This window comes from Brienomyrus brachyistius, chromosome 1, assembly GCF_023856365.1.
Source record: "Brienomyrus brachyistius isolate T26 chromosome 1, BBRACH_0.4, whole genome shotgun sequence".
NCBI classification, from domain to species: domain Eukaryota; kingdom Metazoa; phylum Chordata; class Actinopteri; order Osteoglossiformes; family Mormyridae; genus Brienomyrus; species Brienomyrus brachyistius.
Genome location: NC_064533.1, coordinates 42,761,194 through 42,784,282, shown reverse-complemented (window position 1 = coordinate 42,784,282; position 23,089 = coordinate 42,761,194). Strand labels below are relative to the sequence as shown.

Genomic DNA, 23,089 nt, shown 5'->3' with positions numbered 1-23,089 from the left:
TGTTGTCCGTCCATTATAACTTGTGAATGTCCGTTATAACTTGTGCAGCTCATTATCTTTGTTACACATACCCACTCCCTCCCCCAACCCGGCTCGTAAGAAGGAAACAAGCTTAGGGCTCCCACTAATTCAGCGGGAAGGTGAATTGTATTTGTATGCACTTTGTTTTTAGTTTGTGGTAGAAAAATTATAAATCGACCTTTCTGATAACACAAAGAATCACTTAGAATAAAAGTCTGGACCTCTCAGTTTGGTGAGTTTGAAAAATCTCTTTTATTCCAGCAATTCCAGCAAAGCGCTCCTATCACACTCTGGCACTTGGTACCAAGTCACACAGAGCACACAGAGAAACCAGTTGATAAACCATAACTACCAATTCCCAATAAGGACTTCTAAGTCCTGATTGTTCACAAAACACCAACAAACCAAGCTCAAATGTATAACAAACACAATTCTCCTGCTCTATTGGTTCACCTGGGTAGCAAGGTAAAATCCACCCATCTTGCTCAATTTACCGGAATCTGTCTCGGCTTCTAGACTCTACTTGAGATATGTATATAGATATTGATCATATGACATCGAATCACTATTAATCACTATTAATGTCTGGATTCAAAACAATCTCTTCTTGCCTAAGGCCTAAGACATAACAGACCCAATATGCCTCCCCTCCTGGGCCTGCCAATGTCCAATTTTACTTCCACTAGTTGTTTCTATACTGGTCCGTGAAAATATTGTTTTACATGAAATTGATTCATGCCGCAAAAAAGGTTGGGGACCGTTACATGTCTCCGCATGTCTCTTAACACGCCTGGCCTACCCATACTTGCCCTGCATTTTTTAGCCTGCTGGATGCTCCTCTGTGGGCACACTGTGGGGTGTACTGTGGGTACATTGGGCACACTGTGGGGTGTACTGCCGGCACATAGGGCATACTTTGGCCAAACTGTGGGCACACTGTGGGGTGTACTGTGGGCACATTGGGCACACTGTGGAGTGTACTATGGGCACATTGGGCATACTTTGGGCAAACTGTGGGCACACTGTGGGGTGTACTTTGGGTAAACTGTGGGCACACTGTGCGGTGTACTTTGGGTAAACTGTGGGCACACTGTGGGGTGTACTGTGGGCACATTGGGCACACTGTGGGGTGTACTGTGGGCACATTGGGCACACTGTGGGGTGTACTGTGGGCACATTGGGCATACTTTGGGCAAACTGTGGGTACACTGTGGGGTGTACTGATGGGCACATTGGGAACACAATGGGGTGTACTGTCGGCACATTGGGCATACTTTGGGTAAACTGTGGGTACACTGTGGGGTGTACTGTGGGCACATTTGGCACACTGTGGGGTGTACTGTCGGCACATAGGGCATACTTTGGGCAAACTGGGCACACTGTGGGGTGTACTTTGGGTAAACTGTGGGCACATTGTGGGGTGTACTGTGGGCACATTGGCCACACTGTGAAGTGTACTGGGGGCACATTGGGCATACTTTGGGCAAACTGTGGGGTGTACTTTGGGTAAACTGTGGGCACACTGTGGGGTGTACTTTGGGTAAACTGTGGGCACACTGTGGGGTGTACTGTGGGCACATTGGGCACACTGTGGGGTGTACTGTGGGCACATTGGGCATACTTTGGGCAAACTGTGGGCACACTGTGGGGTGTACTTTGGGCAAACTGTGGGCACACTGTGGGGTGTACTTTGGGTAAACTGTGGGCACACTGTGGGGTGTACTGTGGGCACATTGGGCACACTGTGGGGAGTACTGTGGGCACATTGGGCATACTTTGGACAGATTGTGGGTACACTGTGGGGTGTACTGTGGGCACATTGGGAACACAATGGGGTGTACTGTCGGCACATTGGGCATAATTTGGGCAAACTGTGGGCATACTGTGGGTCTACTGGGAAGACAATGGGAGGGAGGAAAGCTGTGAAGCCACAGTGCTCCAGTGTCCCCATAGGCATGTTCTGTGGGACTTTAACAAATACCAAAATCAGTTTGGTCCTGTACTGCCAGTATACCACAACATTATTATTAAGGCGTATGCAGAATATTTGCATTTATTGAAAGCAGCGGTAATAAACTACAAGTAATACGTTTCAAACACATCTGTTCACAGACAGGTTAAAAGAAAAAATGAAGAAAACATTGAAAATTGAATACAAAATTGAGTATGTGGATTGAGTGCTAAATATATTTTTTTTATTAAACAACACTGCGCACATAGTATTACATGCATAATGTATTTTACCTAAATTGAGGTAATAATATATTAGTGTATTCATAAGACAGCAGCAAACTATAATGGATAAATAATATAAAATAATATAAATATAAATGTCTATTTAAAAGATGAATCATGTCTGTGAGCACCTACATCAACATTGTTTTATATGGTACAAAACACTGCATGTAGATGTTATATATATGACCAACACTACACATTAAAAATAAAAAGATAATGTAGAAAATTATTCATAATGATTTACTGGTGAGACAAACTGCTTGTGCAGAGATGCTTAATTTCCTTTAATTTTCCTTGTGTCTTTCCAATAAATTTACAGGAACATATGTACTTCAGGTAGCCTAGGTGTTGTTAGGTGTTGGGTGATGAGGCCTAGGGATGATTATTGAGTCTTGTAACCAGTGTAAACAGTGGCTGAATAGGAAAACTTTGAGAGAAATGCATTGAAGTCAATGGGAGAGAATGAGGGATGAAAGATGAGTGTGGGTTAGATGGTAGTCATTAAGGTGTTGGGTGATATAGGTTGATGTTGAGTATCAAGTGTTATAGTTGTGGTATGAACACTGGCCGAGTAGTAAAACTGACTGAAATGCATTGAAGTCAATGGGAGAGAACAAGGGATGAAAGACGAGTGTGGGTTAGATGGTGGTCACGGGGTGTTGGGTGATGAGGCCTGAGGTTGAATACCGAGTCTTGTTGCTGTGGCATGAACACTGGCCGATTGGAAAAACTTTGACCAAAATAGGCAGGAGCTTTGCTTCTGTTTATTGGGCTACTCACTGCAATGAAAAAAGATGCATCATATTACTATTCACATGGTTAATTAGGTATAGGCTAATGCTAGTAAAAAGTTAGCCTTCAATGCATTCCTATGGGATTTTTAGTGTGTTTGATTATGAATAGCATCGCCATGGTAACGGAAAGAAAAGTAATAGCACACCTCACACCATAAAAGGACTCACTTTTGATATATAGATTGCCAGGGTGAATGCTATGGTACGAGTGGTATTAATTGCTGAAATTCACGGAAGAATAATAAATAATAATAATAAAGTTTTTTTTTGACTTTGTAAAGGAATTGCACGTGATCCGAGACAAATGATATGTCAATCCGTCTGGCTAGGCTAGTCCTTCGAATTGGCACCAAAGTGAGCTTCGTCCATTTACGACTTTATAGAGCACTTTAACACAACAATTGCTGTACAAAGAGCTAACATAAGAGTCATTCAGGCCAAAAAAAAAAAAACATTATGATGTTTTATAATACTAATAAAAATCAAAACAACAAAAATAAAAATGGTGATACTAAAGTAAAACTACATAAAGAACACAAGACATCCAATTAAACACTTCACACTGTGTTGAAGGCCAGGGAGTAAAAATTAGTTTTTACATGAGATTTAAAAACATCCACTGATGGCACCTGTCGAATGTGTAGTGGTAACTCGTTCCATAATTGCGGAGCAGCTACTGAAAAAGCTCGATTGCCTTGAAGTTTGCATCGGGTTTTCGGAATTTGGAGAAGCAATTGGTCCGTGGACCTAAGACAGCGAGATGGAACGTATGGGTGCAGCAATTCTGCCAAGTAGGCTGGAGCAAGACCATTTAAACACTTAAACACAAATAAAAGAATTTTAAAACGGATCCGAAAGTACACTGGAAGCCAGAGAAGGGAAGCCAAGATTGTCTACATGGTCTCATACTACATGATATTTTAGTTTGATGTTGATGGGTTTTGGGGGGATTGTTTTATGGGGACAAAAATCCTATCTTTAACGTTAGTGTCCTGAAAGGTTTAATACTGTAGGTCGCCTCACTCTATCACTATAATTGTGATAAATATAAATAAATGTATATACTATATAATGTATATTACATGATACAAATTTTAAAGTTTTATTACATTTTGTCCTTGAAATCCACCCTGAATACACCATTCTGCTGTGATCAGGGTGATTCTGATTTGTTAGATCAAAGGTATCCCAACACTACTAATAAATGTTGGCCAGCATATACTCAGTATATTTATACATTTGGGCATTCTAGTGTATTATAAAAAGGAAAATTTTACATAATTTTAAAGATCAAAACTAAAACTGGATTATATGATCTAATCCAATTTCGGAATCCCCCTTTTTTTAACACATTTTAACAAAAGAAAGATCACACCACACCGGTGAGCTCAGCAACACCAAAAGACAGGGAAGACCACCATCTTTCATTATGAATCCACGTTTCTGAGGGCAATTCGCAGCACATTCAAGTACAAAGTTCAAGTTCAAGTACAAAACCTAACAAAGACAGTAGTGTTTCATTTTATCATATAGATCTATCATTTTTAGGTAAGTGATGTTTGGTTGTGAAAGAGTACTCTGAACGACGTCTTATTTTAAATGACATCTTTTCTTTATTTAAAAATTACAGTAAAATTTTACATTGCATGCTTTCACGTGTTGCATATGTGCCCAATGCGATGTCACAATATACATTGCACACCAATCACTCTCACAACCATTGAAGTATTACAGTACATATTGCTTATTAGCATATTAGTTATTTCGGAGGTGTATGGTCCGAACAGTGGGGCCCACAAGTTGTACAAGCTGACCACAGCAATAAGACAGCTAAGTGCGGCTCAGACTAACATTACAAAAGTATGCCTTATGGAACTAAAGACTAAGGTTTTAGGAACGACGTTGGAATGTTAAGGTGCAACTTTAGGTAGAACTTCCCAGCTAGCATTGGTTCGTTGGGCCGACGTCGGCTGTTGGTCGTTATGTCCATGGTCAAAAGCGGACGTCGACACAACGTCTGGCCAACATAATGGTCTACATAATGAAAATAAGATTTTTGGATATTATTGTTTGTTAGATACACTAACTGCCTTTTAATAGGCTAATTGCCTTTCTTTCTAAATCGATGAAACACACTTGATGTCGTCCAAATTTTTCGTCGGTGTAACGTCTCATAGACCTTTGCTCTATGTCCAAGATCGAATTTATACAGATTTCTTTTCAGATCAGGATGAACTGTATAACCTATACCTCCACAGAAAAAGTTTAAAGGATTCCATAACAATCCCTTTTCTTCGTTGGCTTCATGTCCTGACAACGTCGGGTATTGACTAACTCAAGGTCAGTCCCGGACGTTGTCCAGACGTGCAGCCAACGTCCAGAATGTACAGTATACCACAACCATGACAGCTTCCCAGCTAACATTTAACGTTGGCCCAACGTTGGTAGAACGTCGGACATAACGTCGGCCCAACGTCATTAGCAGACGTTGGCCGGACGTGCATCTGCACATCGGGTTTACGTCAACTCAACGTCTGCAGCGAACGTCAAAAGCACGTTGTCCCAACGTGCAGTAAACCAAGTAGTGATAAGCAAATGTGTGCAATTCCCTGTGGCCAACGTAAAACCAACGTCCCACGGACATTATGGGGACCATGTGCCAACCTACTTTCAATGTCTGGGTTACGTCAACTCAACGTCTGCACCTAACGTAAAATGCATGCTGTGCCAACGCTCAGTAAACTAAATATAATGAAGAAAATAATCAAAATTCTCTAAAAAGGGAACAAAAAGACACACATACTCAAATTTTCCAAATAAAATTTATTATATTGTCTTAATAAATTTTACAAGGGATATGAAATATTAAAATCCCCATAAAATCTAACTTTACATGTACAAAGGTACCAAGTAAAACTGACATCAAGAAATATACAGCATCTTGAACATCAGGCATTACCCAGGATGACATCAACAACCCAAATACATGTAATATAGAATGCTTGAGGTCACAACTTGTTGCCTATAATTTATTGGACGTAGGTGTGCTGCCAGGTGATCAGAGAGAAGGCGGACCCCAAAATGCGGGAGAACAGAGGTTTATTAGGGGAGCCGGGTGCAAACAAAGCCAAAGGGGAGATCCAGTAGTGAGGTCGAGTCGTAAGCCGAGGTTCGGTAGCCGGTGAAGTCAGTCCTACATGCAGGGACAGGACGAGGAAATAACGGGGAGGGAGGAATGAGGACGACGGGTCAGGAGTATAGGACAGGGCAGGCAGGCAGGAGCAGGCAGGTAGACAAGGCAGTTGAGGCAACAGGGTAGGACGCAGCAGGCAGGGAAAACGGGGAAGACAAAAGACAGAGACATGCTTGGCAGAGTTCTGTAACATGACAACAACACTTCGCAATGACAGCGAGGTTACATCCGCTTTAAGTAGCGGAGCGATTAGTAGAGAATTCCCTGCAGCTGTCCTGTCCCGCCCGTGTGGGTGTGACAGTAGGGTTATGATGGCTTCTGGAAACACACCCTAGTATAGTTTTTGATGATCTAATGCAAAGCGTTAAGCGCAAAGTGCAACTACCATTTTCAAATTCATTTCGCTATTTTGATGGCAGAAAAACCAGACTTTGTGCCAGCGCTATGCACAAAATGGTTGTCCTAGCTCTCTAAATTATTCAGGCGTGTTTTGGGCGTAACAAGCAATAAATCAATCAGAATAGAATGTTTCCTTACCTTTTAAAAGGCAGCAGCGCTTGAGGTACGGCAGATTATTACAATGGCACTTATGCACGGCAAGCCAGATCATTATTCGTCTGAAGGAAGGCATTTACAACCCCAATTCCAAAAAAGCTGGGACATTGCGCAAATTGTAAATAAAAACAGAATGCAATGTAATGGAAATCTCAAATTCATATTTTATTCAAAAACATGAAATGTTTAAACAGACATTATGCTAGTTCATGAAAAATACTGGCTCATTTTGAATTTCATGACACGTGTCAAAGTTGGGACGGGCAAAAAGAGGATGGAAAAGTTAGTGGTATAAAAAGCTGGAGGAACAATATGGAACTAATTAGGTCAATTGGCAAAAAGTCAGTAACATGATAAGGTATAAAAAGAGCATCTTAGAACTGCAGTGTCTCTTAGAAGTAAAGATGGGCAGAGGATCACAATCCCCCTAATACTGTGTAGACAAATAAGAACATAAGAAATTTACAATTGAGAGGAGGCCATTTGGCCCATCAACCTTGTTTGGGGAGAACTCAACTAATAGCTCAGTTATCTAGCTCTGATTTGAAGGAACCTAGGATTTTAGCTTGCGCTACACTAGCAGGAGGACTATTCCATACTCTAATTACATGCTGTGTAAAGAAGTGCTTTCTCAAATTCATTTTAAAATACTATAACTACCACGAGTGCTAGCATTTAAACTAATATTGAAATAACCATTTTGCTGAACAGCATCCAAACCTGTTAGAATCTTGTATACCTGGATCATCCATCCATCAATCCATTTTCCAAACCGCTTATCCTACTGGGTCGCAGGGGGTCCGGAGCCTATCCCAGAAGCAATGGGCACGAGGCAGGGAACAACCCAGGATGGGGGGGCAGCCCATCGGAGGGTACACTCACATACCATCCACTCACACATGCACACCTACAGGCAATTTGGCAACTCCAATTAGCCTCAGCATGTTTTTGGACTATGGGGGGAAACCAGAGTACCCAGAGGAAACCCCACGACGACATGAGGAGAACATGTAAACTCCACACACATGTAACCCAGGCGGAGACTTGAACCCTGGTAGCTGGATCATGTCTCCCCTTATTCTCCTTTGTTCGAAGATAAACAGATTCAGCTCAGCTAACCTCTCCTCATAAGACATTCCTCTAAGACCAGGAATCATTCTTGTAGCCCTATGTTGCACCCTTTCTAAGGCAGCAATGTCCTTCTTAAGGTATGGTGACCAAACCTGCACACAATATTCTAGGTGGGGTCTTATCAAGAGATTATATAATCTTAGCATCACCTCCCTTGACTTAAACTCCACATACCTAGAGATGTAACCCAACATCCCATTGGCCTTTTTAATTGCTTCCCCACACTGGTAAGAGTGGGATATGGACGCATCAACATATCTGTACTTTATATTTCTGGTCCGTACATGGATTACCTTACATTTATCTATGTTAAACTTCATTTGCCAGGTATCAGCCCAGTCACTAATTAAATCAAGATCCCATTGTAGCTTTTGTGCTGCTAGATCACTATCTGCTACACCACCCACCTTGGTGTCATCTGCAAATTTAACCAGTTTACTGTATGTATCAATGTCAATATCATTAATGTAAATTAGGAACAATAGTCACATTCCATGTCCCTAGAGCTAGCTTCTGCAGCCGAGGATCAGACCGCCAAGGTCCCCGCCTTCGGCCACTGCCCAACTTGAACTGCACCCGACCCCTTTGGCCCCCCCTACAGGTGGAGGGCCCATTGGATGGGGGACCTACGTGCTGTCTTCAGGCTGTGCCCGACCAGGCCCCATGGGTGCAGGCTTGGCCACCAGGCGCTCACCATCGAGCCCCACCCCCTGGCCTGGCACACAAACCCCTCCACCACGATAAGGTCTCGGCTCCAGGAGGGAGCCTCTAATAACTACTCGCTGCTTCCTGTCTGTTAACCAGTTTTCAATCCAAGCTGCTACAGTTCCAAAAATCCCTTCAACTTTGAGCGTAAGCAAGAGCTGTTTGTGGGGAACAACAAAGGCCCTCTGGAAATCAAAGTAGATCACATTGTAGGCCTTTTTGTGATCTTTGGGTCTTTACACGGCACTGCATCACAAACAGGAAATGTAATGGAAATCACTAAATGGCTTCAGGAATATTTCCAAAATACATGGTCATTTAACACAATTTGTCCTACCATCCGCGGATGCCAGTTAAAACTCTCTCATTCAAGAAGCCACATTTGAACATGATCCAGTAGCTCGTTTAAAATGGTCTGTGGCTAAGTGGAAAACTGTTCTTTGGTCAGTCGAATCTAAATTTGAAATCCTTTTTGGAAATCAGGGACACCGTGTGTCAGGGATGAGGGTTGCGGGAATAAGGAGGGCTCTATTGCGAATCAGACTGGTGAAAGTATTTTAATATTCTTTATGAAATACAGAAGGAAAAAAGACAAAAACCATAGATCCAACCGTAGAAACCGTAGAACTTTAACTCCAAGTAAGAGGCCCTCAGCATTCTTGTATCATGCACCCTTCCAGGTGGACCTACAAAAATGTCTGTGAAATGTCAATAAAATTACTTCCCGTTCATATAGTCACCTCCTCTGATCTTTGGCCTCTGGATTCTTATGTGACACCCATCAATGGCTCCAATAATTCCATTGATACCGCACAGCCTGTGGAAAGCAGCTGATGATGCTTTCTTCTCACATGAAGTTGGCCAGGAGATAAAGAGGGGCCCAAGAGTAGCGAAGAGCTGATGGACATCAGTCACAGCCTTGTGTGCTGTTGACTGTGAAATGTTAAACTTCTCAGAAATCTCTTTGAAACTGTTGTGGTTTGCCATATACCACAAGAACATCAAGACCTCCTGTCTTACAGGAACAGGTGGAAGCCCTCAGTTAGCCCCTGTTTCTGTAGCTTCAGATGAAGGTATTCACACTGAATTTTGGTCACTCTCAGATGGCTAAAAATTGCATTCGTGTCCATGCTCAACATTCATTCCCATTCCAAGTCCGTCTTCACAACTACCACCCGATGAGCTAAACGGGGGATAGCACAGGCTACTGCAGCCTTGAGGGAAAAAAAATGAAAAAAGAAGCTATCCTTATTCTCAGCCATTCGACTTTAGTTCAAACGTGAGTTTAAACAACTGGGGTCTCATTTATAACCGTTGTGTATGCACAAAACGGGACCCAAAATATGCGTACACTTCTTTCTACGCAAACATTGCGAAATCTTAACAATCTACACTTTTAATCTGCGCCGCAGCTGTTGAAATGTAAATGGATAACTGGTGGTCGCGAATATCATGATCATTTGGACACGGCGTGAAACAATCAGTCTCATTGTTTAAAACACATAAATACCGCGGTCACATTCATGTGCAACATAACATAATGGATGAGCTAGCATTGTTAGAAGATTATGCCAAAAGCAGAATTAGAAGGGAAGGGGTGCTCAGGGACCAAGAAAATTTTTTGGCCCACGATGATGACTGGCTCATAAACCGATTTAGATTACCTAGATGTGCGCTTTTGGGGATATGTACTGAACAGGGTCCAATGTTAGAGAGACCAAACCTACGGAACCGCGCAATCCCGGTACAAATTCAGGTGGCTGTTATCAGCAGGAATTAGCCGACAGGTATATGCTATAATTAACAATAAAATTGTAAATTTGTTCTATATGAGGTGATCTGCATAAATTGATTTTCCTCTTTTCAGCGCACATACACTTCTAGTATGGAGTTCTATGCAAAGTTTTATAAATGAGACCCCTGGACTTTCAGTAAACACGAGGTATGTTCGCCGTTTTTTGTAAACATGAAAACCGCACCATACAATTTCGCACAATATGTTTTCAAAAATAAGGATCAACAGCAAACAACAGTAAAAGTTGGAAACTTTTTTAATATTTCACAAATTTATTTCACATATTTAAAAAAACGTTACAGGTAAGTAAAGATTCGTTTGATTCACCCTGGTTATTTCACAACAGCTCTAAATTGTGGCCGGAATCATACAAAATGTCCCTTTTCCTCTCTTTTTTGTGGGATACACAACGTAACACATACCTTTTTCGCCGTTCTTCCTCTTCGGTTTGGTTTTTGATGTCAATTAATCTTTCCATGAGTTTTTTTGTGCCCAGACAACAGCACCAACAGCATATTCGTGGAGGCAGCCATGTTTGTTTCGAGATATGTACCCCGAACGGAAGCACGGATCGCGTAGCGAAGCAGCTGCCGTAAAGTAGTAATGAGTGGAAGTGACGTTTTCCGCTGATGCATATAATTTGACATCGGGTTTGCGGTCTACATCGTGTAGTAACAGTAAAAACTGAAAATCGGTTTTGCTGTCTCTTACGTGTAGTGTGTGTGTACTTGTACGTTTTTCCCTCAGAAATGTCAGCATCTCTAACGGCAGAACAAAAGAGACAAATCGAAGAAAACCGGCAGCGAGCGCTGGCTAGGCGCGCTGAGAGACATTTACTTAAAATAGTTCAGCACTGTAATCAACCATTGATCCCTACAACTGTACAAGCCCGGAATCCTGATCCCCCAAGTCAAAATGTGATGCGGACACAGAAAGCATCCCTACGAAGTCCGGGAAAAACCCACTCTGGGTCCGGGTGTAAAAACGTACGGCTGTAAACGAGCTTTATTGTTAGTTATGCATGGTGCAGTGTCCCGTTTTATGTATTTATTTAATATAATTAAGCATATCTTGCCCTGCTTCAACTTAGGTGAACGTGACTGACCGTCCATCGCAGGTTGGAGAAGGAGTTTTAAGCAGAGACGCCAATTCCCAGACGACACAGAGCAGAGCCGAACCAGGTAGTAACGACGGGGCCGCGGAAGCTGGACCGGTCAGAACACCGGGACGTAACACCGGGTCCCTGGCTAGGGGGAAATGTGTGCTGCACGATGGCTATCGCTTCAGGGTGGAGATCGGCTACAGCCCCAAGCTCATCGAGCTGTTTAAAAGCATCCCATCTAGAAATTACGGTGGGTGTGACTGCAGTTGTTAAACCTGTTTATTTGAAAACATTTCTTGCCCACAGTATATGTAGAGTATTAGGTTGTTGGGGCCTATGTGAAAATGCATTTTTCAGTCCTGTTTTCTGTAACTGTGACAGACCCAGAAACAAAAATATGGAACTTTGGTCTGGAAGATTATCATCGGCTAAGTAAGTCTGTGGGATTCGTTATATACTGAAATGTTAAGATTATTAATACACATGGTAGAATGGTTCTTCAGTGTAGAGGGGTGGTTAGAGTTGATTGTCTGCTCCACTTTTTCAGTGGAAGATGTGAGAGACATGGCCTCAGTCTCACTTCAGGCCCTGCAGAAGTCAGAGCAGCCAGCACGCCAGTTCACAGCTCGCAGTGCTTTACTAAAGGTGTGTCAGGGCTGGCAGAAGCCGGACTCTGCAGTGCAGGGTCACTGTTGTCTGCTGACACGCTCACGCTTCGAGGTAAATCTGGCGTATCATGCTGATGCCGTTGCTGTGTTCAAGCAGATGCCATCCAAGAAATACGGTGAGTAAGAAGGGACATTTCTTATAGATGAGAAGCTGATGACTGTAGCGTGGCATCTCCAGTTCCACTGCGATCCACTCCAGTTCCATTGTTTTAGATATGTTTAATTAGTAAACCTGTCCTTTGCCCTCTGCTGCGTGGGATGGGTTCCACCCCCACCCCCCATGACAGCATTATTTAGTACAAGCTGGTGAAAAAGGAATGCATGCATAAGTGGCTTCCTGCCAAAATATATTGTGAATATATAATCTTGTACTGTACACACCTGGAAAAAAATGGGCAAAACCGTAAATTGTAAAATATTAAACATTTAATGATCTTAACAAATCATTGGTTAGATTATTAGCAAGACTTTAAAAAAAGACATGCACTCCCAAGACTTATGTCACCATTTGCTTGTCTCTGCTTGTTGCTGTAGTGAACTGTTGGGAAAACAAGGAAATTAGATTGCATAGCAACCTTGTACTCAAAGGTACAGTCATGAAAAGATTTAAATGTCTGATATAAAATTCAAACTTATGCTTATCCGGTTGCTCAATTTTTCCTAAATACTGAATATTGCTGTTGAGACCATTAAGTGGATCGACCATTAATGTATTGCATTTTTGGGTTTGGCCTTTTTTCTCCAGGAGTATATGTATGTCTGTGTACCATGAAAACAGTGGTATGTGTCATGACTCTGCCAGTCTTGGTACACTGTCCAAGTGCTGTTGTGTATGGGTCTCTGTTGAGCAGGCTCTGGATGTACGCAGGTGTATTCCAGTATTAGCAAATAAAAGATACTGATTTTGAGATTTTACTGTTGAAATTCCATATTTCTTGGTTTTCCCATCAAAGGGCTACACACTACATTACCACACCATTGCTTTATTACATTATGGAATATATGGGTACCTCCTTAGTGTACATACGTATTGCTTAATACCTTTTCCTGTTTTCTATGTTCTGTTTTTAATTATTTCAGACATGACGACTAGAAAGTGGAATTTCCTTTTGGAGGACTTTAAAGTGCTAAGTGAGTCTGAGTTCCTTTGTGACTGAAAGACCATGTATAATACTGAAATATGGTGCATTGTATATTTTATGTAAGAATGTACTTTGTATATGCACACTAACATTATTTTTTGGGGCAGTGGAGATGATGGTATGGATCCCCAGAGTGCAAGTAGGGCCCCTCCCCCAAGCAGTGATCCAAGCCTTCAGTTCCCAGTTTGACAGGACCCGCATTGAACCCATGGCTCTACCAGAAGTGGATCTGTCTGGTGTGGACTCCACCTTGAGATGCAGCTTAATGCCCTTCCAGAGGGATGGAGTTAGGTAGCACCACAGTGCAGTTGCAGTTTGGATGATTATCAAATATGATCTCAAAATAAGCTGTGTGTGTCCTCACTGTGATGTTTCTGTGTACGCATAGCTTTGCAGTGTCCAGACAGGGCCGGCTGCTCCTGGCAGATGACATGGGCTTGGGGAAAACTGTGCAGGCGATCTGCATTGCAGCACTGTACAGGGATGAGTGGCCCCTGATGGTTGTGAGCCCCTCCTCTGTGTGCTTCACCTGGGCGGAGGTAGGGGCAAGCACAGATCTCTTACTATGGATGAATGACGATGTCACTGTCTTCATTAGGTTGGTGACTGTGTTTCAACCCCCCAACTCAGGCATTTAAGCGATGGCTACCTTCTCTGCAGTGGGACAGAATCAATGTAGTGTTGACAGGCAAGAACAGACTGTGGTCTGACCTGGTCAACATCATCAGCTACGACCTTCTTAGCAAAGTGAAAAAGCCAGAAGTTCCAACATTCAATGTGCTCATCATGGTGAGAGCAGGGTTACCGTCGCTGGAAGAGGTCACACTCACCATGGTTGGGGCTGGGTTACTGGTGCCATGGGTATCAATCATCATGGTGGGGGTGGGGTTATCAGCCCCAGGGGTCAAGCTCACTGATAAAGGTGAGGTTACTGCGTGGCGTTTTGCTTCATCCATCTGAAACTTCACTTGCCTGTTTTTTGCTCTCTAGGATGAATCACATTATCTGAAGAACATGAAGACTGCACGTTGCAAGGCTGCCCTGCCATTGCTCAAGGTACTCGAGCAGCTCTGAATGTATATCTGTCTGGCACGCATCCTTACATTCGTTAACCAAGGCCTCTCCGGGGTTCTGTGACTTGCAGGCTGCGCGCAGAGTCATCTTGTTGTCGGGGACACCAGCTTTGTCCCGACCGGCTGAATTGTATACCCAGATCCTGGCAGTAAGACCCAGCTTTTTTCCCCGCTTCCATGATTTTGGGCTTCGCTACTGTGATGCCAGACAGGTAACAGAGGGCTAGGGATAGGTATCGTTAAGACTAATGGTACTACTCTTCTTACAGATACTGCTCATCCATCTGGTATTTTAATGGTACTTTTATCAGTACCTTTAACCCTCTGGGGTCGATGAAATTTTGGCGATGCTGTGTATCTTTCTCGTGTATTTCAGTTCATAACTCGCCGAAATATTATTGTAGAAACATGAGACGCTGACTAAATCCGTAATCTACCTTACTTTCAAAATGTACATTGTCAGAAGTATTAAAGTTTTTAAAATTAAGTTAAATCGCCAAAAAAATAAACCAAGTCACCTTGCTTTGTTTTACCCGCATCTGGGGCGTGTAGTGCCGCTCTCACCTGAAGATTGCTATTTACATTCTAAATAGCTGCATTAGTGCGTATTCAAGTGGCTCATTCAGGCTCTGAGAAAGATCTCTCTCCTGGATTAAGAATACTGAAAATGCAGTCAAACTGGTGAGATGAAATTCGCAAGAGCATTGTGTAGCAATCATAAATAAGAAATTAATTTTTTTTAAATTTCTCCAGTATTGAAAACGGAACCTGATAACGTCAGAGCTTATTGGTACTTTGGTCTTTAATAGTTTAGCCACAGGGCTCATTTAATACCAGGTTTCGGTACCCTTCTCTACTATGCTCTTTAATTTGTTTTTGATCTCTCTGCTCCTACATTCTACCTCTAATTCTTGTCCCCAGATGCCCTGGGGGTGGGATTACTCTGGCTCCTCCAACCTGGGGGAGCTGAAGCTGTTACTTGAGGAATCAGTCATGATCCGGCGTCTCAAGTCCGAAGTTCTCTCCCAGCTTCCGGCCAAGCAGCGTAAAGTGGTCACCGTGACAACCGACGGCATCAGTGCCCATATCAAGGCTGCACTCAGCACTGCGGCAGAGGAGCTCTCCAAGAGTCAGCGTGGTGTATGTACTAGTGTTGAGAATTATGGGTATTGAGGAGTGCTTTGTTTGGGGAGGACAGGGAAGAAAAACAGCTGCTCTTGAGGGAAACCGGGGGAAAGTAGTCTGATTGCTAGTGGTGACTACTTCAGACTACATGTGAAGCAGTGAAACCAGAAATGCAAGCAAGCTGTTGCTTGGATTGATGCAAGTAGCCCACTTAAGGTGGTATAACGTGTTAGTAAATTAGTGTTATGAACATGACATCCTGAGGGCAGTAACACAAAACCATTAGCCTGGGTTTGGGACCAAAAGTCATCAGTATAAATAGTTGGGCACAGGGGTTTAGTGTTTCCTGAAATGTGTATTTTCATAAAATGTGACTTATTTCCCTGAACCTCTTCACAAAATGAGGTTTCGTTATTGTTTAATTGCGTCATTTGGATTATTTAAGTTTGTGCTGTAGTGACATATTGGTTTTGTACTCATTCCTAGTAATTATGTTTTCTGAAGCTGTCCATTGAGTTATTTAAACCATGGCCATGACTGCATACAGCCCTGTAAGCGGTCCTCCAACTTCTGGTGAAACTATTTTTTTAGGGGTTGGTGGCAGGATTGGCACTCCAGCCACCATAAAATTACTCTAAACTGCCCGATTCGAGCAAGCATGATATTCCTCTACTCGGGGAGTAGCTGTTTCTGTTGCAGATCGGTTCCTTTCAGTGAGCAAATTATGAGACTCGGGCTAAGGCACTCCTTGGGTGTCTTGTCTGTTGTCTCAGTGTATGCTCTGTCTGCTGTGAGTGATCTCTTGTTGAGGGAGACATTATGCTTGCAATTTCGCTCAGTGGTTGAAGGGTGCCATCGAGGTAACATTCCTCTGGTCATGGGTGACTTCAGTGCAACCACTGGCACTGACATCGCTGGCAATGAGAATTGTATCGGACCCCATGGGTCTGGAGACCGAGGTGAGAGTGGCTCCATTTTCCTTGACTTTGCAAAATATCAGGGGCTGCAGGTCGCTGGATCCTGGTTCCAATGCCCTGAGCCGCATTATTGGACTTGGTACTCCAATCCTGGTGATGCGGCGAAGGAGATCGATCACAACCTTGTGGGCAGACACTGGAGGCTCCTGCAGAACTGCAGGGTCTACAGAAGTGCCCAGTTTGTGAATTCTGACCATAGACTTGTTGGTACTCTGAAGATTCAGCTTAGATCCAGTAGGCTACCGCCGACTAGGAGTATGGAGTAGGCTCAACTTGAGTCTAGCGAAGATCAAGCTGTTTCTGATGAATTTGCACGCAGTTTGTGTGAGGAACTTGCAGAGCCACTGCTGACTCTGATGTGGGAGACCTTTCAGTATAAGACCCTGAAGGTTGCTGAGGGTTGTGTAGGTGTCAGTGTTGCAAGAAGGAGGTGGTTCATCTCACAGGGCACCCTGGATATTATCGAGAGGAGTCGCAGCACACAACTTTGAGCAGTTGTTTAAAGCTGACTCTTCAGCTAGGATGTTGGACATCTCTGGGTCCATGGTTCTCAAAGCTGACCCTCTGATCAGCTGTGAACCACCCAATCTCACTAATTGCACAGGTGGTGAATCAGCTGGGGGTAGGAAAGGCCACAGATATCTGTAGTATCTGGGGTGAACTTCTGCAGGTTGGTGATAAAGCTGTCCTGCTGGCATTGCAGGCAATGTTTGCTTCCATTTGGAAGTCAGGCATGATCGCACCTGACTGGAAAATGGGACTTCTAGTCCCTATCTAGAAAGGAAAGGGTGATCGCCTGGATTGCGGCAACTACAGGGGGATAACACTGCTTTCAGTGCAGTGTAAGGTCCTTGCTAGGGTCATCCTTAACAGGATCCGTGGTCACTTGCTTGCCTGTCAGCGACCAGAGCAGTCTGGTTTACACCCAAGAAGTCTACCATCAACCGTATCCTTGCACTGAGGGTTTGTAAGTGAGAATATTAGCAGAGGTTCTTTGCAGCCTTCGTTGATTTTCGTAAAGCGTTCAACTCAGTTGATCAAGTTGCCCTGTGGGACATCCTGAGACTTCGCAGCATCCACCCAAAGTTGCTGGATGTCATGGTCGCCCTTTATACTGGTACTATGAGTGCTGTGCAGAGTGAAGGGAGAACATCTGCATTCTTTCCAGTTCATTCTGGGGTTCGCCAAGGGTGTGTTTTTGCTCCTACTCTGTTCAGTGCTTGTATGGACTGGATATTAGGCAGAGTCGTGGGGTCCAGTAGCTGTGGGCCATCCGTTGGTGAAGAAAGATTTACTGGTCTTGACTTTGCCGAAGATGGGGTGAGCGGAGTCAATGGAGGTTCTGATCGGGGCTCTCAAGACTGAACTAGGAGTCGGTGTCTGGGATTGCGGGTATCCTGGATAAAGACCATGATCCAGGCATTTAATTATTCTTGAGAGATTTACGTACCTCAGCAGCAACATTCATGTCTCTGGTGACTCTCCTTATGAAGTCAGCAGATGGATTGGAAGAGCATGAGGGGTCATGAGGTCGCTGGAAAGGGGTGTGCAGCGCTCCCGATATCTTTGCAAGAGGACAAAGGTCTTTAGAGTCCTGGGGCCAGTTGCACAAAACACCTTAAGTCTCCTCTTCAAGATTTACTTAAACAAGTACTTAAGAGAGAATTTTCTCATATCTTGGTCTTATATTTAAGGGATTCCTTAACGGTTGCACAAAAGACCTTAGCAACCAAACTAAGGGAAATAAATTAAGGTACCTCTAACCGAACCTTAACTGCAACATGGCCGAGTTCATGATAATCGGTAACAAAAATGAATGTATCCCAAAAAGTGTTTCACAACCGAAGAATCTCTTGGATACGCTTAATGATGAGCAATTGATTTTGCTTTATAAATTTGACCGGCAGTCAATTTATGATTCGTCAGATTTGTGGATCACTCCACAATCCCAGCTGCGTTGTGGTTAATGATTCCTCTGCAGGTTTATGCTACAGGCTCGTTCCAGGCTGTAATAAGCGACGTATTTCATGTCCACAAGTCAACGGTGTGCCGCGTCATTCATGTCGCTACCATCACTGCCTCATTTGAAAGAGGTTTTGGAGGTGGGCCTCCACCTTGAAAATGACATTTTGTATAGAATAAATTCTGGTAATGAATTATTTTCTAGCACATTAGGTTGCAGTCTTAACGCGAGTGTCATAGAACGTTAAGCCTGTTTCACGTTCAGCCTAGCTCGCTAACTAACCATAGACTATGATGTTACCCACCCTTACAGTCTACTTTATATCCATCTATCCATCCATTTTCCAAACTGCTTATCCTACTGCGTTGCAGGGGGTCCGGAGCCTATCCCGGAAGCAATGGGCACAAGGCAGGGAACAACCCAGGATGGAGGGCCAGCCCATCACAGGGCACACTCATACACCATTCACTCACACATGCACACCTAGGGGCAATTTAGCAACTCCAATTAGCCTCAGCATGTTTTTGGACTGTGGGGGGGAAACCGGAGTACCCGGAGGAAACCCCACGACGACATGGGGAGAACATGCAAACTCCACACACATGTAACCCAGGCGGAGACTCGAACCCGGGTCCCAGAGGTGTGAGGCAACAGTGCATCTGTACGTTAAATACTTAAATGTGTAATAACTTGTTGAAAGAAAATGAGCAACTTGTGTACAGAGATCTATTTCACTATCAGCAACATAGACTAACGTTGACAGTTCCCTCAAGTCATATTAGTCATTTAACCTATCTGAAGTTAACGTCAATTGGTAAGAGTTCTTACCAGTTTTGTTGCATTCTGGGGCAAACTGGGGAGCAGGGAGGTGACAAGCCTGTGTTGGCGCGCCTTCAGATAGCCAATCAACCAGTAGTAAGGCAGCGGGGCATACATGGAGGATGACTCATGCAGAATCCTTGAGTAAGACTGGTTTAACTTAACCTGTGTCAGACGTTTGGTTGCTAGAGGAGTCCCAAATGAGGCACATTGACTGTCCCTCACAATGCAGGTAGTTACGGCACCATGGCCATGTGGCGTGTTTTCCTGAGGGTGATCTGGGTTGCAGGATCCCCACTGCTGAGGACCCAAGTGGCTGGACCAGGCCCATGGATGGCCATTTGTGGAGGGTGGGCCTGGACCATGTGTCACAGTAAATTGTCTCCCTGGTGCCAGAGCGACCGACATCTTGACAAATTTAAAAGTGCTGGCTAACAATAAGCATAAATATTCTCTGATTATTATCCACATCGGCACTAATGATGTCCGATTTGAGGCAATCGGGAATCACTAAGGCAAATTTTAGAGGTGTGTCAGTAACGTACTCTGGCCCCATCCCTGGTAGGCGTGGCTATGAATTCTACAGCAGATTATCATTGCTACATCACTGGCTGTTGGAATGGTGCCCGATTTTAAATGATGTGGGTTATATAGGCAACTGGCGGATGTTCTGGGGTAGGCCTGCACCAGAATACCTTAGTGACCTGCTGACTTCATACAATCCTCTGCGCTTGCTTCGTTCTCAAGGTGCAGGATATCTGTTAGTACCTAGGGTAGAAAAAGCTACGGCAGGCTGCAGAGCTTTCTCCTATAGAGCTCCACAGCTGTGGAATGGTCTTCCTCCCGATGTGTGGGTTTCAGGCTCACTCTCAATATTCAAGTCTAGACTAAAAACACACCCGTCTATATTAGCTTATAAGGACACTAGTTCTAGCTCTAGCTAACTCTTCACTCCCAGTTAGACCTATAGCGTGAGGTGTAGAGCTGGGTGGGGATGGGTTTCATTGGCTTTGGATAAACTGAACTGTCAGTGCTGTCACGTCCTTGCATCCAGCTCACCGTTCTGCCTGTGTCATCTTCCATGTATGACCCGCTGCTTTTACTTGTGGTTACCTGGCGATTGGAAGGAGAGTTGGCACGGGCTTGTCATCACCTCCCTCCTTCTTATGATTTGGACAATGTGACTTGGCATTTAACCATCTCTTCTATTTGACTCTCCCTGCCGGCCTCTGGAGGTTGGGCTCCTCCTTTGAGTCTGGTCCCTCCCAAGGTTTCTTCCTTCTAGGGAGTTTTTCCTTGCCACTGTCACCTATGGCTTACTCACTGGGGGCTTTGGGTGGGGATGCTGTAAAGCGCTTTGAGACAATGTAATGTTGTGAACGCACTATACAAAAATAAATTTTATTTGTTGTTTGCCTGGGCGATCACCGACTGGGATCCCGAGGAGTTCTGGTGGCAACACACTGCATCTTCACATGCTCCCTTACCTGACCTGACCTGACCTGAACTATGATTGGTTGACAAGGTGTGTCTGTAGGCTGTATCAGGATCCCTGTGTGCATGATATTCTCTTGTCTGCAGAAACGTCAGGAAAAAGAAGCTCTTCTCATTTACTACAGCCACACTGCGGAGGCTAAGACTCAAGCTGTCATGTGAGTTCTGTTTCAGATTACCTGATGGATTGGAGTAGTACCTGCAGCAGTGGATTTAGGAATGACCGATTTAGTAGCAGTTGCATGGCGGCCCATTGGGTAGTGAACTCCAGGGTTGGGGGTTTAAATTCCATTGTATATGTGAAGTTCTTTGTGTTTCCTTCAGGTAATCCAGTGTCCTACAATTTATCTTTTTCTAAGTTTCTCATAATGTGTGATTGTGTGTGATGGACTGAACCCATGGAGGGACTGTCATCCCTTACAGCAGTGTTGACCAACTGGTCAATTTATGATCAACAGGTTTATCTTCAAGACATTTGTACTCCATTGAAACACCCTCAAGAGCCCCGTGTGTATTTAGCACAATCTACCATAGGACCCCCTGATTAGCAAAATATACTGTCATGACTCTGTAGTTCCCCAGATTATTTTAATTTTAAAAAATGTTGGAGACTAAAGCCTTACAGGGTGCGCTCAGTGCCTAATGTTGGGCTGTCTGTAATTGGGTCAAGGTTCCCTGTGACCCTGCTCAGTATAACTGTTTGGAAGATGAATGAATGAATTATCAGTCTGCTTTTCACCTTTGTTTTGGTGGCCATTAAAAATCATCTGTCAGTGGGTTCTCTCTTCTATCAGAGAGTACATGATGGACCTGCTGGAATGTGGCCGGGAGAAGTTCCTGGTCTTTGCCCACCACAAGTTGATGCTAGACAGCATCACCAAAGAACTAGGAAAGAAGGTGACAGATGCACAGATTTTGTTATTCCCTAAGAAAAATTACCTAAATGTGGCTGTTAATGCTCACTTCATTATTTCCTGGATACATATCTGTTCAGGAATATAGCTCTACTTTCAGCCATCTTCCCAGCTGACCATGTCATCCCCTTCAGAATATCACCTATATACGTATTGATGGAGCCACACCATCAGCTGAGCGCCAAGCACTGTGCCATAGGTTCCAGTTCTCTGAAAAAAAGTGTGTGGCAGTGCTGTCCATCACAGCAGCCAACATGGGCATCACGCTTCACTCAGCTAGCTTGGTGCTGTTTGCGGAGCTCTTTTGGAATCCGGGGGTGAGTCCTATTCTACTTGGTATCACATGCCAGTGTGTTGCTTTTTTCTACCATCACCAACCTGCTGGCTATTCCCCAGGTACTGATTCAGGCAGAGGACAGAGTCCATCGCATTGGACAGACCAGCAGTGTGGATGTTCACTATCTGGTGGCCAAAGGCACAGCTGATGACTATCTCTGGTAAAGATTAACCCTCTACACTGTGTTCAGTAGATGACATGGGTCTGTGTGGTTCAACTCACTGCCCTGCACACACTCCAGGCCAATGATCCAGGAGAAGATGAATGTGTTGAAAAAGGCAGGGCTTTCAGAATCCAGCCTCTCTGAGAGTGCCAAATTAACCAGCTTCCAGTCCAAGGTGTGTCTTCAAGGGAGATTCTCCTCATACAAACATGGCTTTTAATGCCTTTGTTGATTTTATGATGTGCTTCTCTTACTATAACAGGACCCACAGAAGAGGACAATTGTCGAGATGTTTCAAAGGTCCTTCAGTGAAGATCCAGACCCAGATGAGGTTGCTCTTCTGGCAGCAGCCAGTGCATGGGAAGACTGTGATCCAGAAAAAAATTCTGATAAGTCAGAGAATATGGGAGAAAGCCCATGCAAAAAACCATGCATTGAACATTAAAAAAGTATATTTCAACCAATATTTTATTTTGAAATGTGTAATAAAGGTATTTTGTTTACTGGAATATGTGTTTTCTTCACCCAGTAATTTTTCTCTGTGGTTGTACGTTAAAAGTAAAATTTAAACTACTAGGTAGTGTAATTGTATTCTGGATTTTTATTCAGAAAACAGTGACTAATTTTAATAGTGAATGAATCTGACATTTCATTCATTGTAAATGCTTTATATGTTGCATATCGGTGAATCATGCAACTGGTGAATATAATGGGGGCCATTAATCCAGTGTATGAAGGTAGGGCTAACGCGTATCATATGATGACTGGGAGATGTGTGAATCTAAAACACATTTTGGTATTCAGGCAAAATTTCTCAGTATTGATGCTTTTCAGGTTTACTCTTTAAATTGTACAGCATATCTGAAGCACTTCATGTTTG

At 43.6% G+C, this 23,089-nt stretch overlaps 2 protein-coding genes across 5 annotated transcripts; one reads left to right on the top strand and one right to left on the bottom strand.

Annotated features, from left to right (window-relative positions):
- Positions 1 to 205: 205 nt before the first annotated feature.
- On the bottom strand, positions 206 to 11,012 carry LOC125740320 (uncharacterized). 3 transcript variants are annotated; one of them, XM_049011300.1, is made up of 2 exons: positions 10,855 to 11,012; positions 206 to 3,038 (listed from the first exon to the last, which is right to left on the bottom strand). In XM_049011300.1, the coding sequence occupies exon 2, from the start codon at positions 1,900 to 1,902 to the stop codon at positions 841 to 843; it is 1,062 nt and encodes a 353-aa protein (XP_048867257.1). In that variant the 5' UTR covers positions 1,903 to 3,038; positions 10,855 to 11,012; the 3' UTR covers positions 206 to 840. The 3 variants fall into 3 exon arrangements, 1 of the variants encoding a protein (XP_048867257.1); XR_007397575.1 differs by lacking the exon at positions 206 to 3,038 and adding an exon at positions 3,563 to 6,246 and having other exon boundaries at positions 10,855 to 11,003; XR_007397615.1 differs by lacking the exon at positions 206 to 3,038 and adding an exon at positions 6,943 to 9,851 and having other exon boundaries at positions 10,855 to 10,991.
- Positions 11,013 to 11,031: 19 nt separating this feature from the next.
- Positions 11,032 to 22,778, top strand: smarcal1 (SWI/SNF related, matrix associated, actin dependent regulator of chromatin, subfamily a-like 1). 2 transcript variants are annotated; one of them, XM_049010613.1, is made up of 17 exons: positions 11,032 to 11,418; positions 11,523 to 11,784; positions 11,916 to 11,966; positions 12,082 to 12,318; positions 13,283 to 13,333; positions 13,452 to 13,635; positions 13,733 to 13,883; positions 13,975 to 14,133; positions 14,335 to 14,400; positions 14,489 to 14,629; positions 15,339 to 15,557; positions 20,883 to 20,953; positions 21,590 to 21,692; positions 21,844 to 22,026; positions 22,106 to 22,206; positions 22,288 to 22,384; positions 22,472 to 22,718. In XM_049010613.1, the coding sequence occupies exons 1-17, from the start codon at positions 11,182 to 11,184 to the stop codon at positions 22,652 to 22,654; spliced, it is 2,496 nt and encodes an 831-aa protein (XP_048866570.1). In that variant the 5' UTR covers positions 11,032 to 11,181; the 3' UTR covers positions 22,655 to 22,718. The 2 variants fall into 2 exon arrangements, with proteins under 2 accessions (XP_048866570.1, XP_048866488.1); XM_049010531.1 differs by lacking the exon at positions 22,288 to 22,384 and having other exon boundaries at positions 22,472 to 22,778.
- Positions 22,779 to 23,089: the final 311 nt, after the last annotated feature.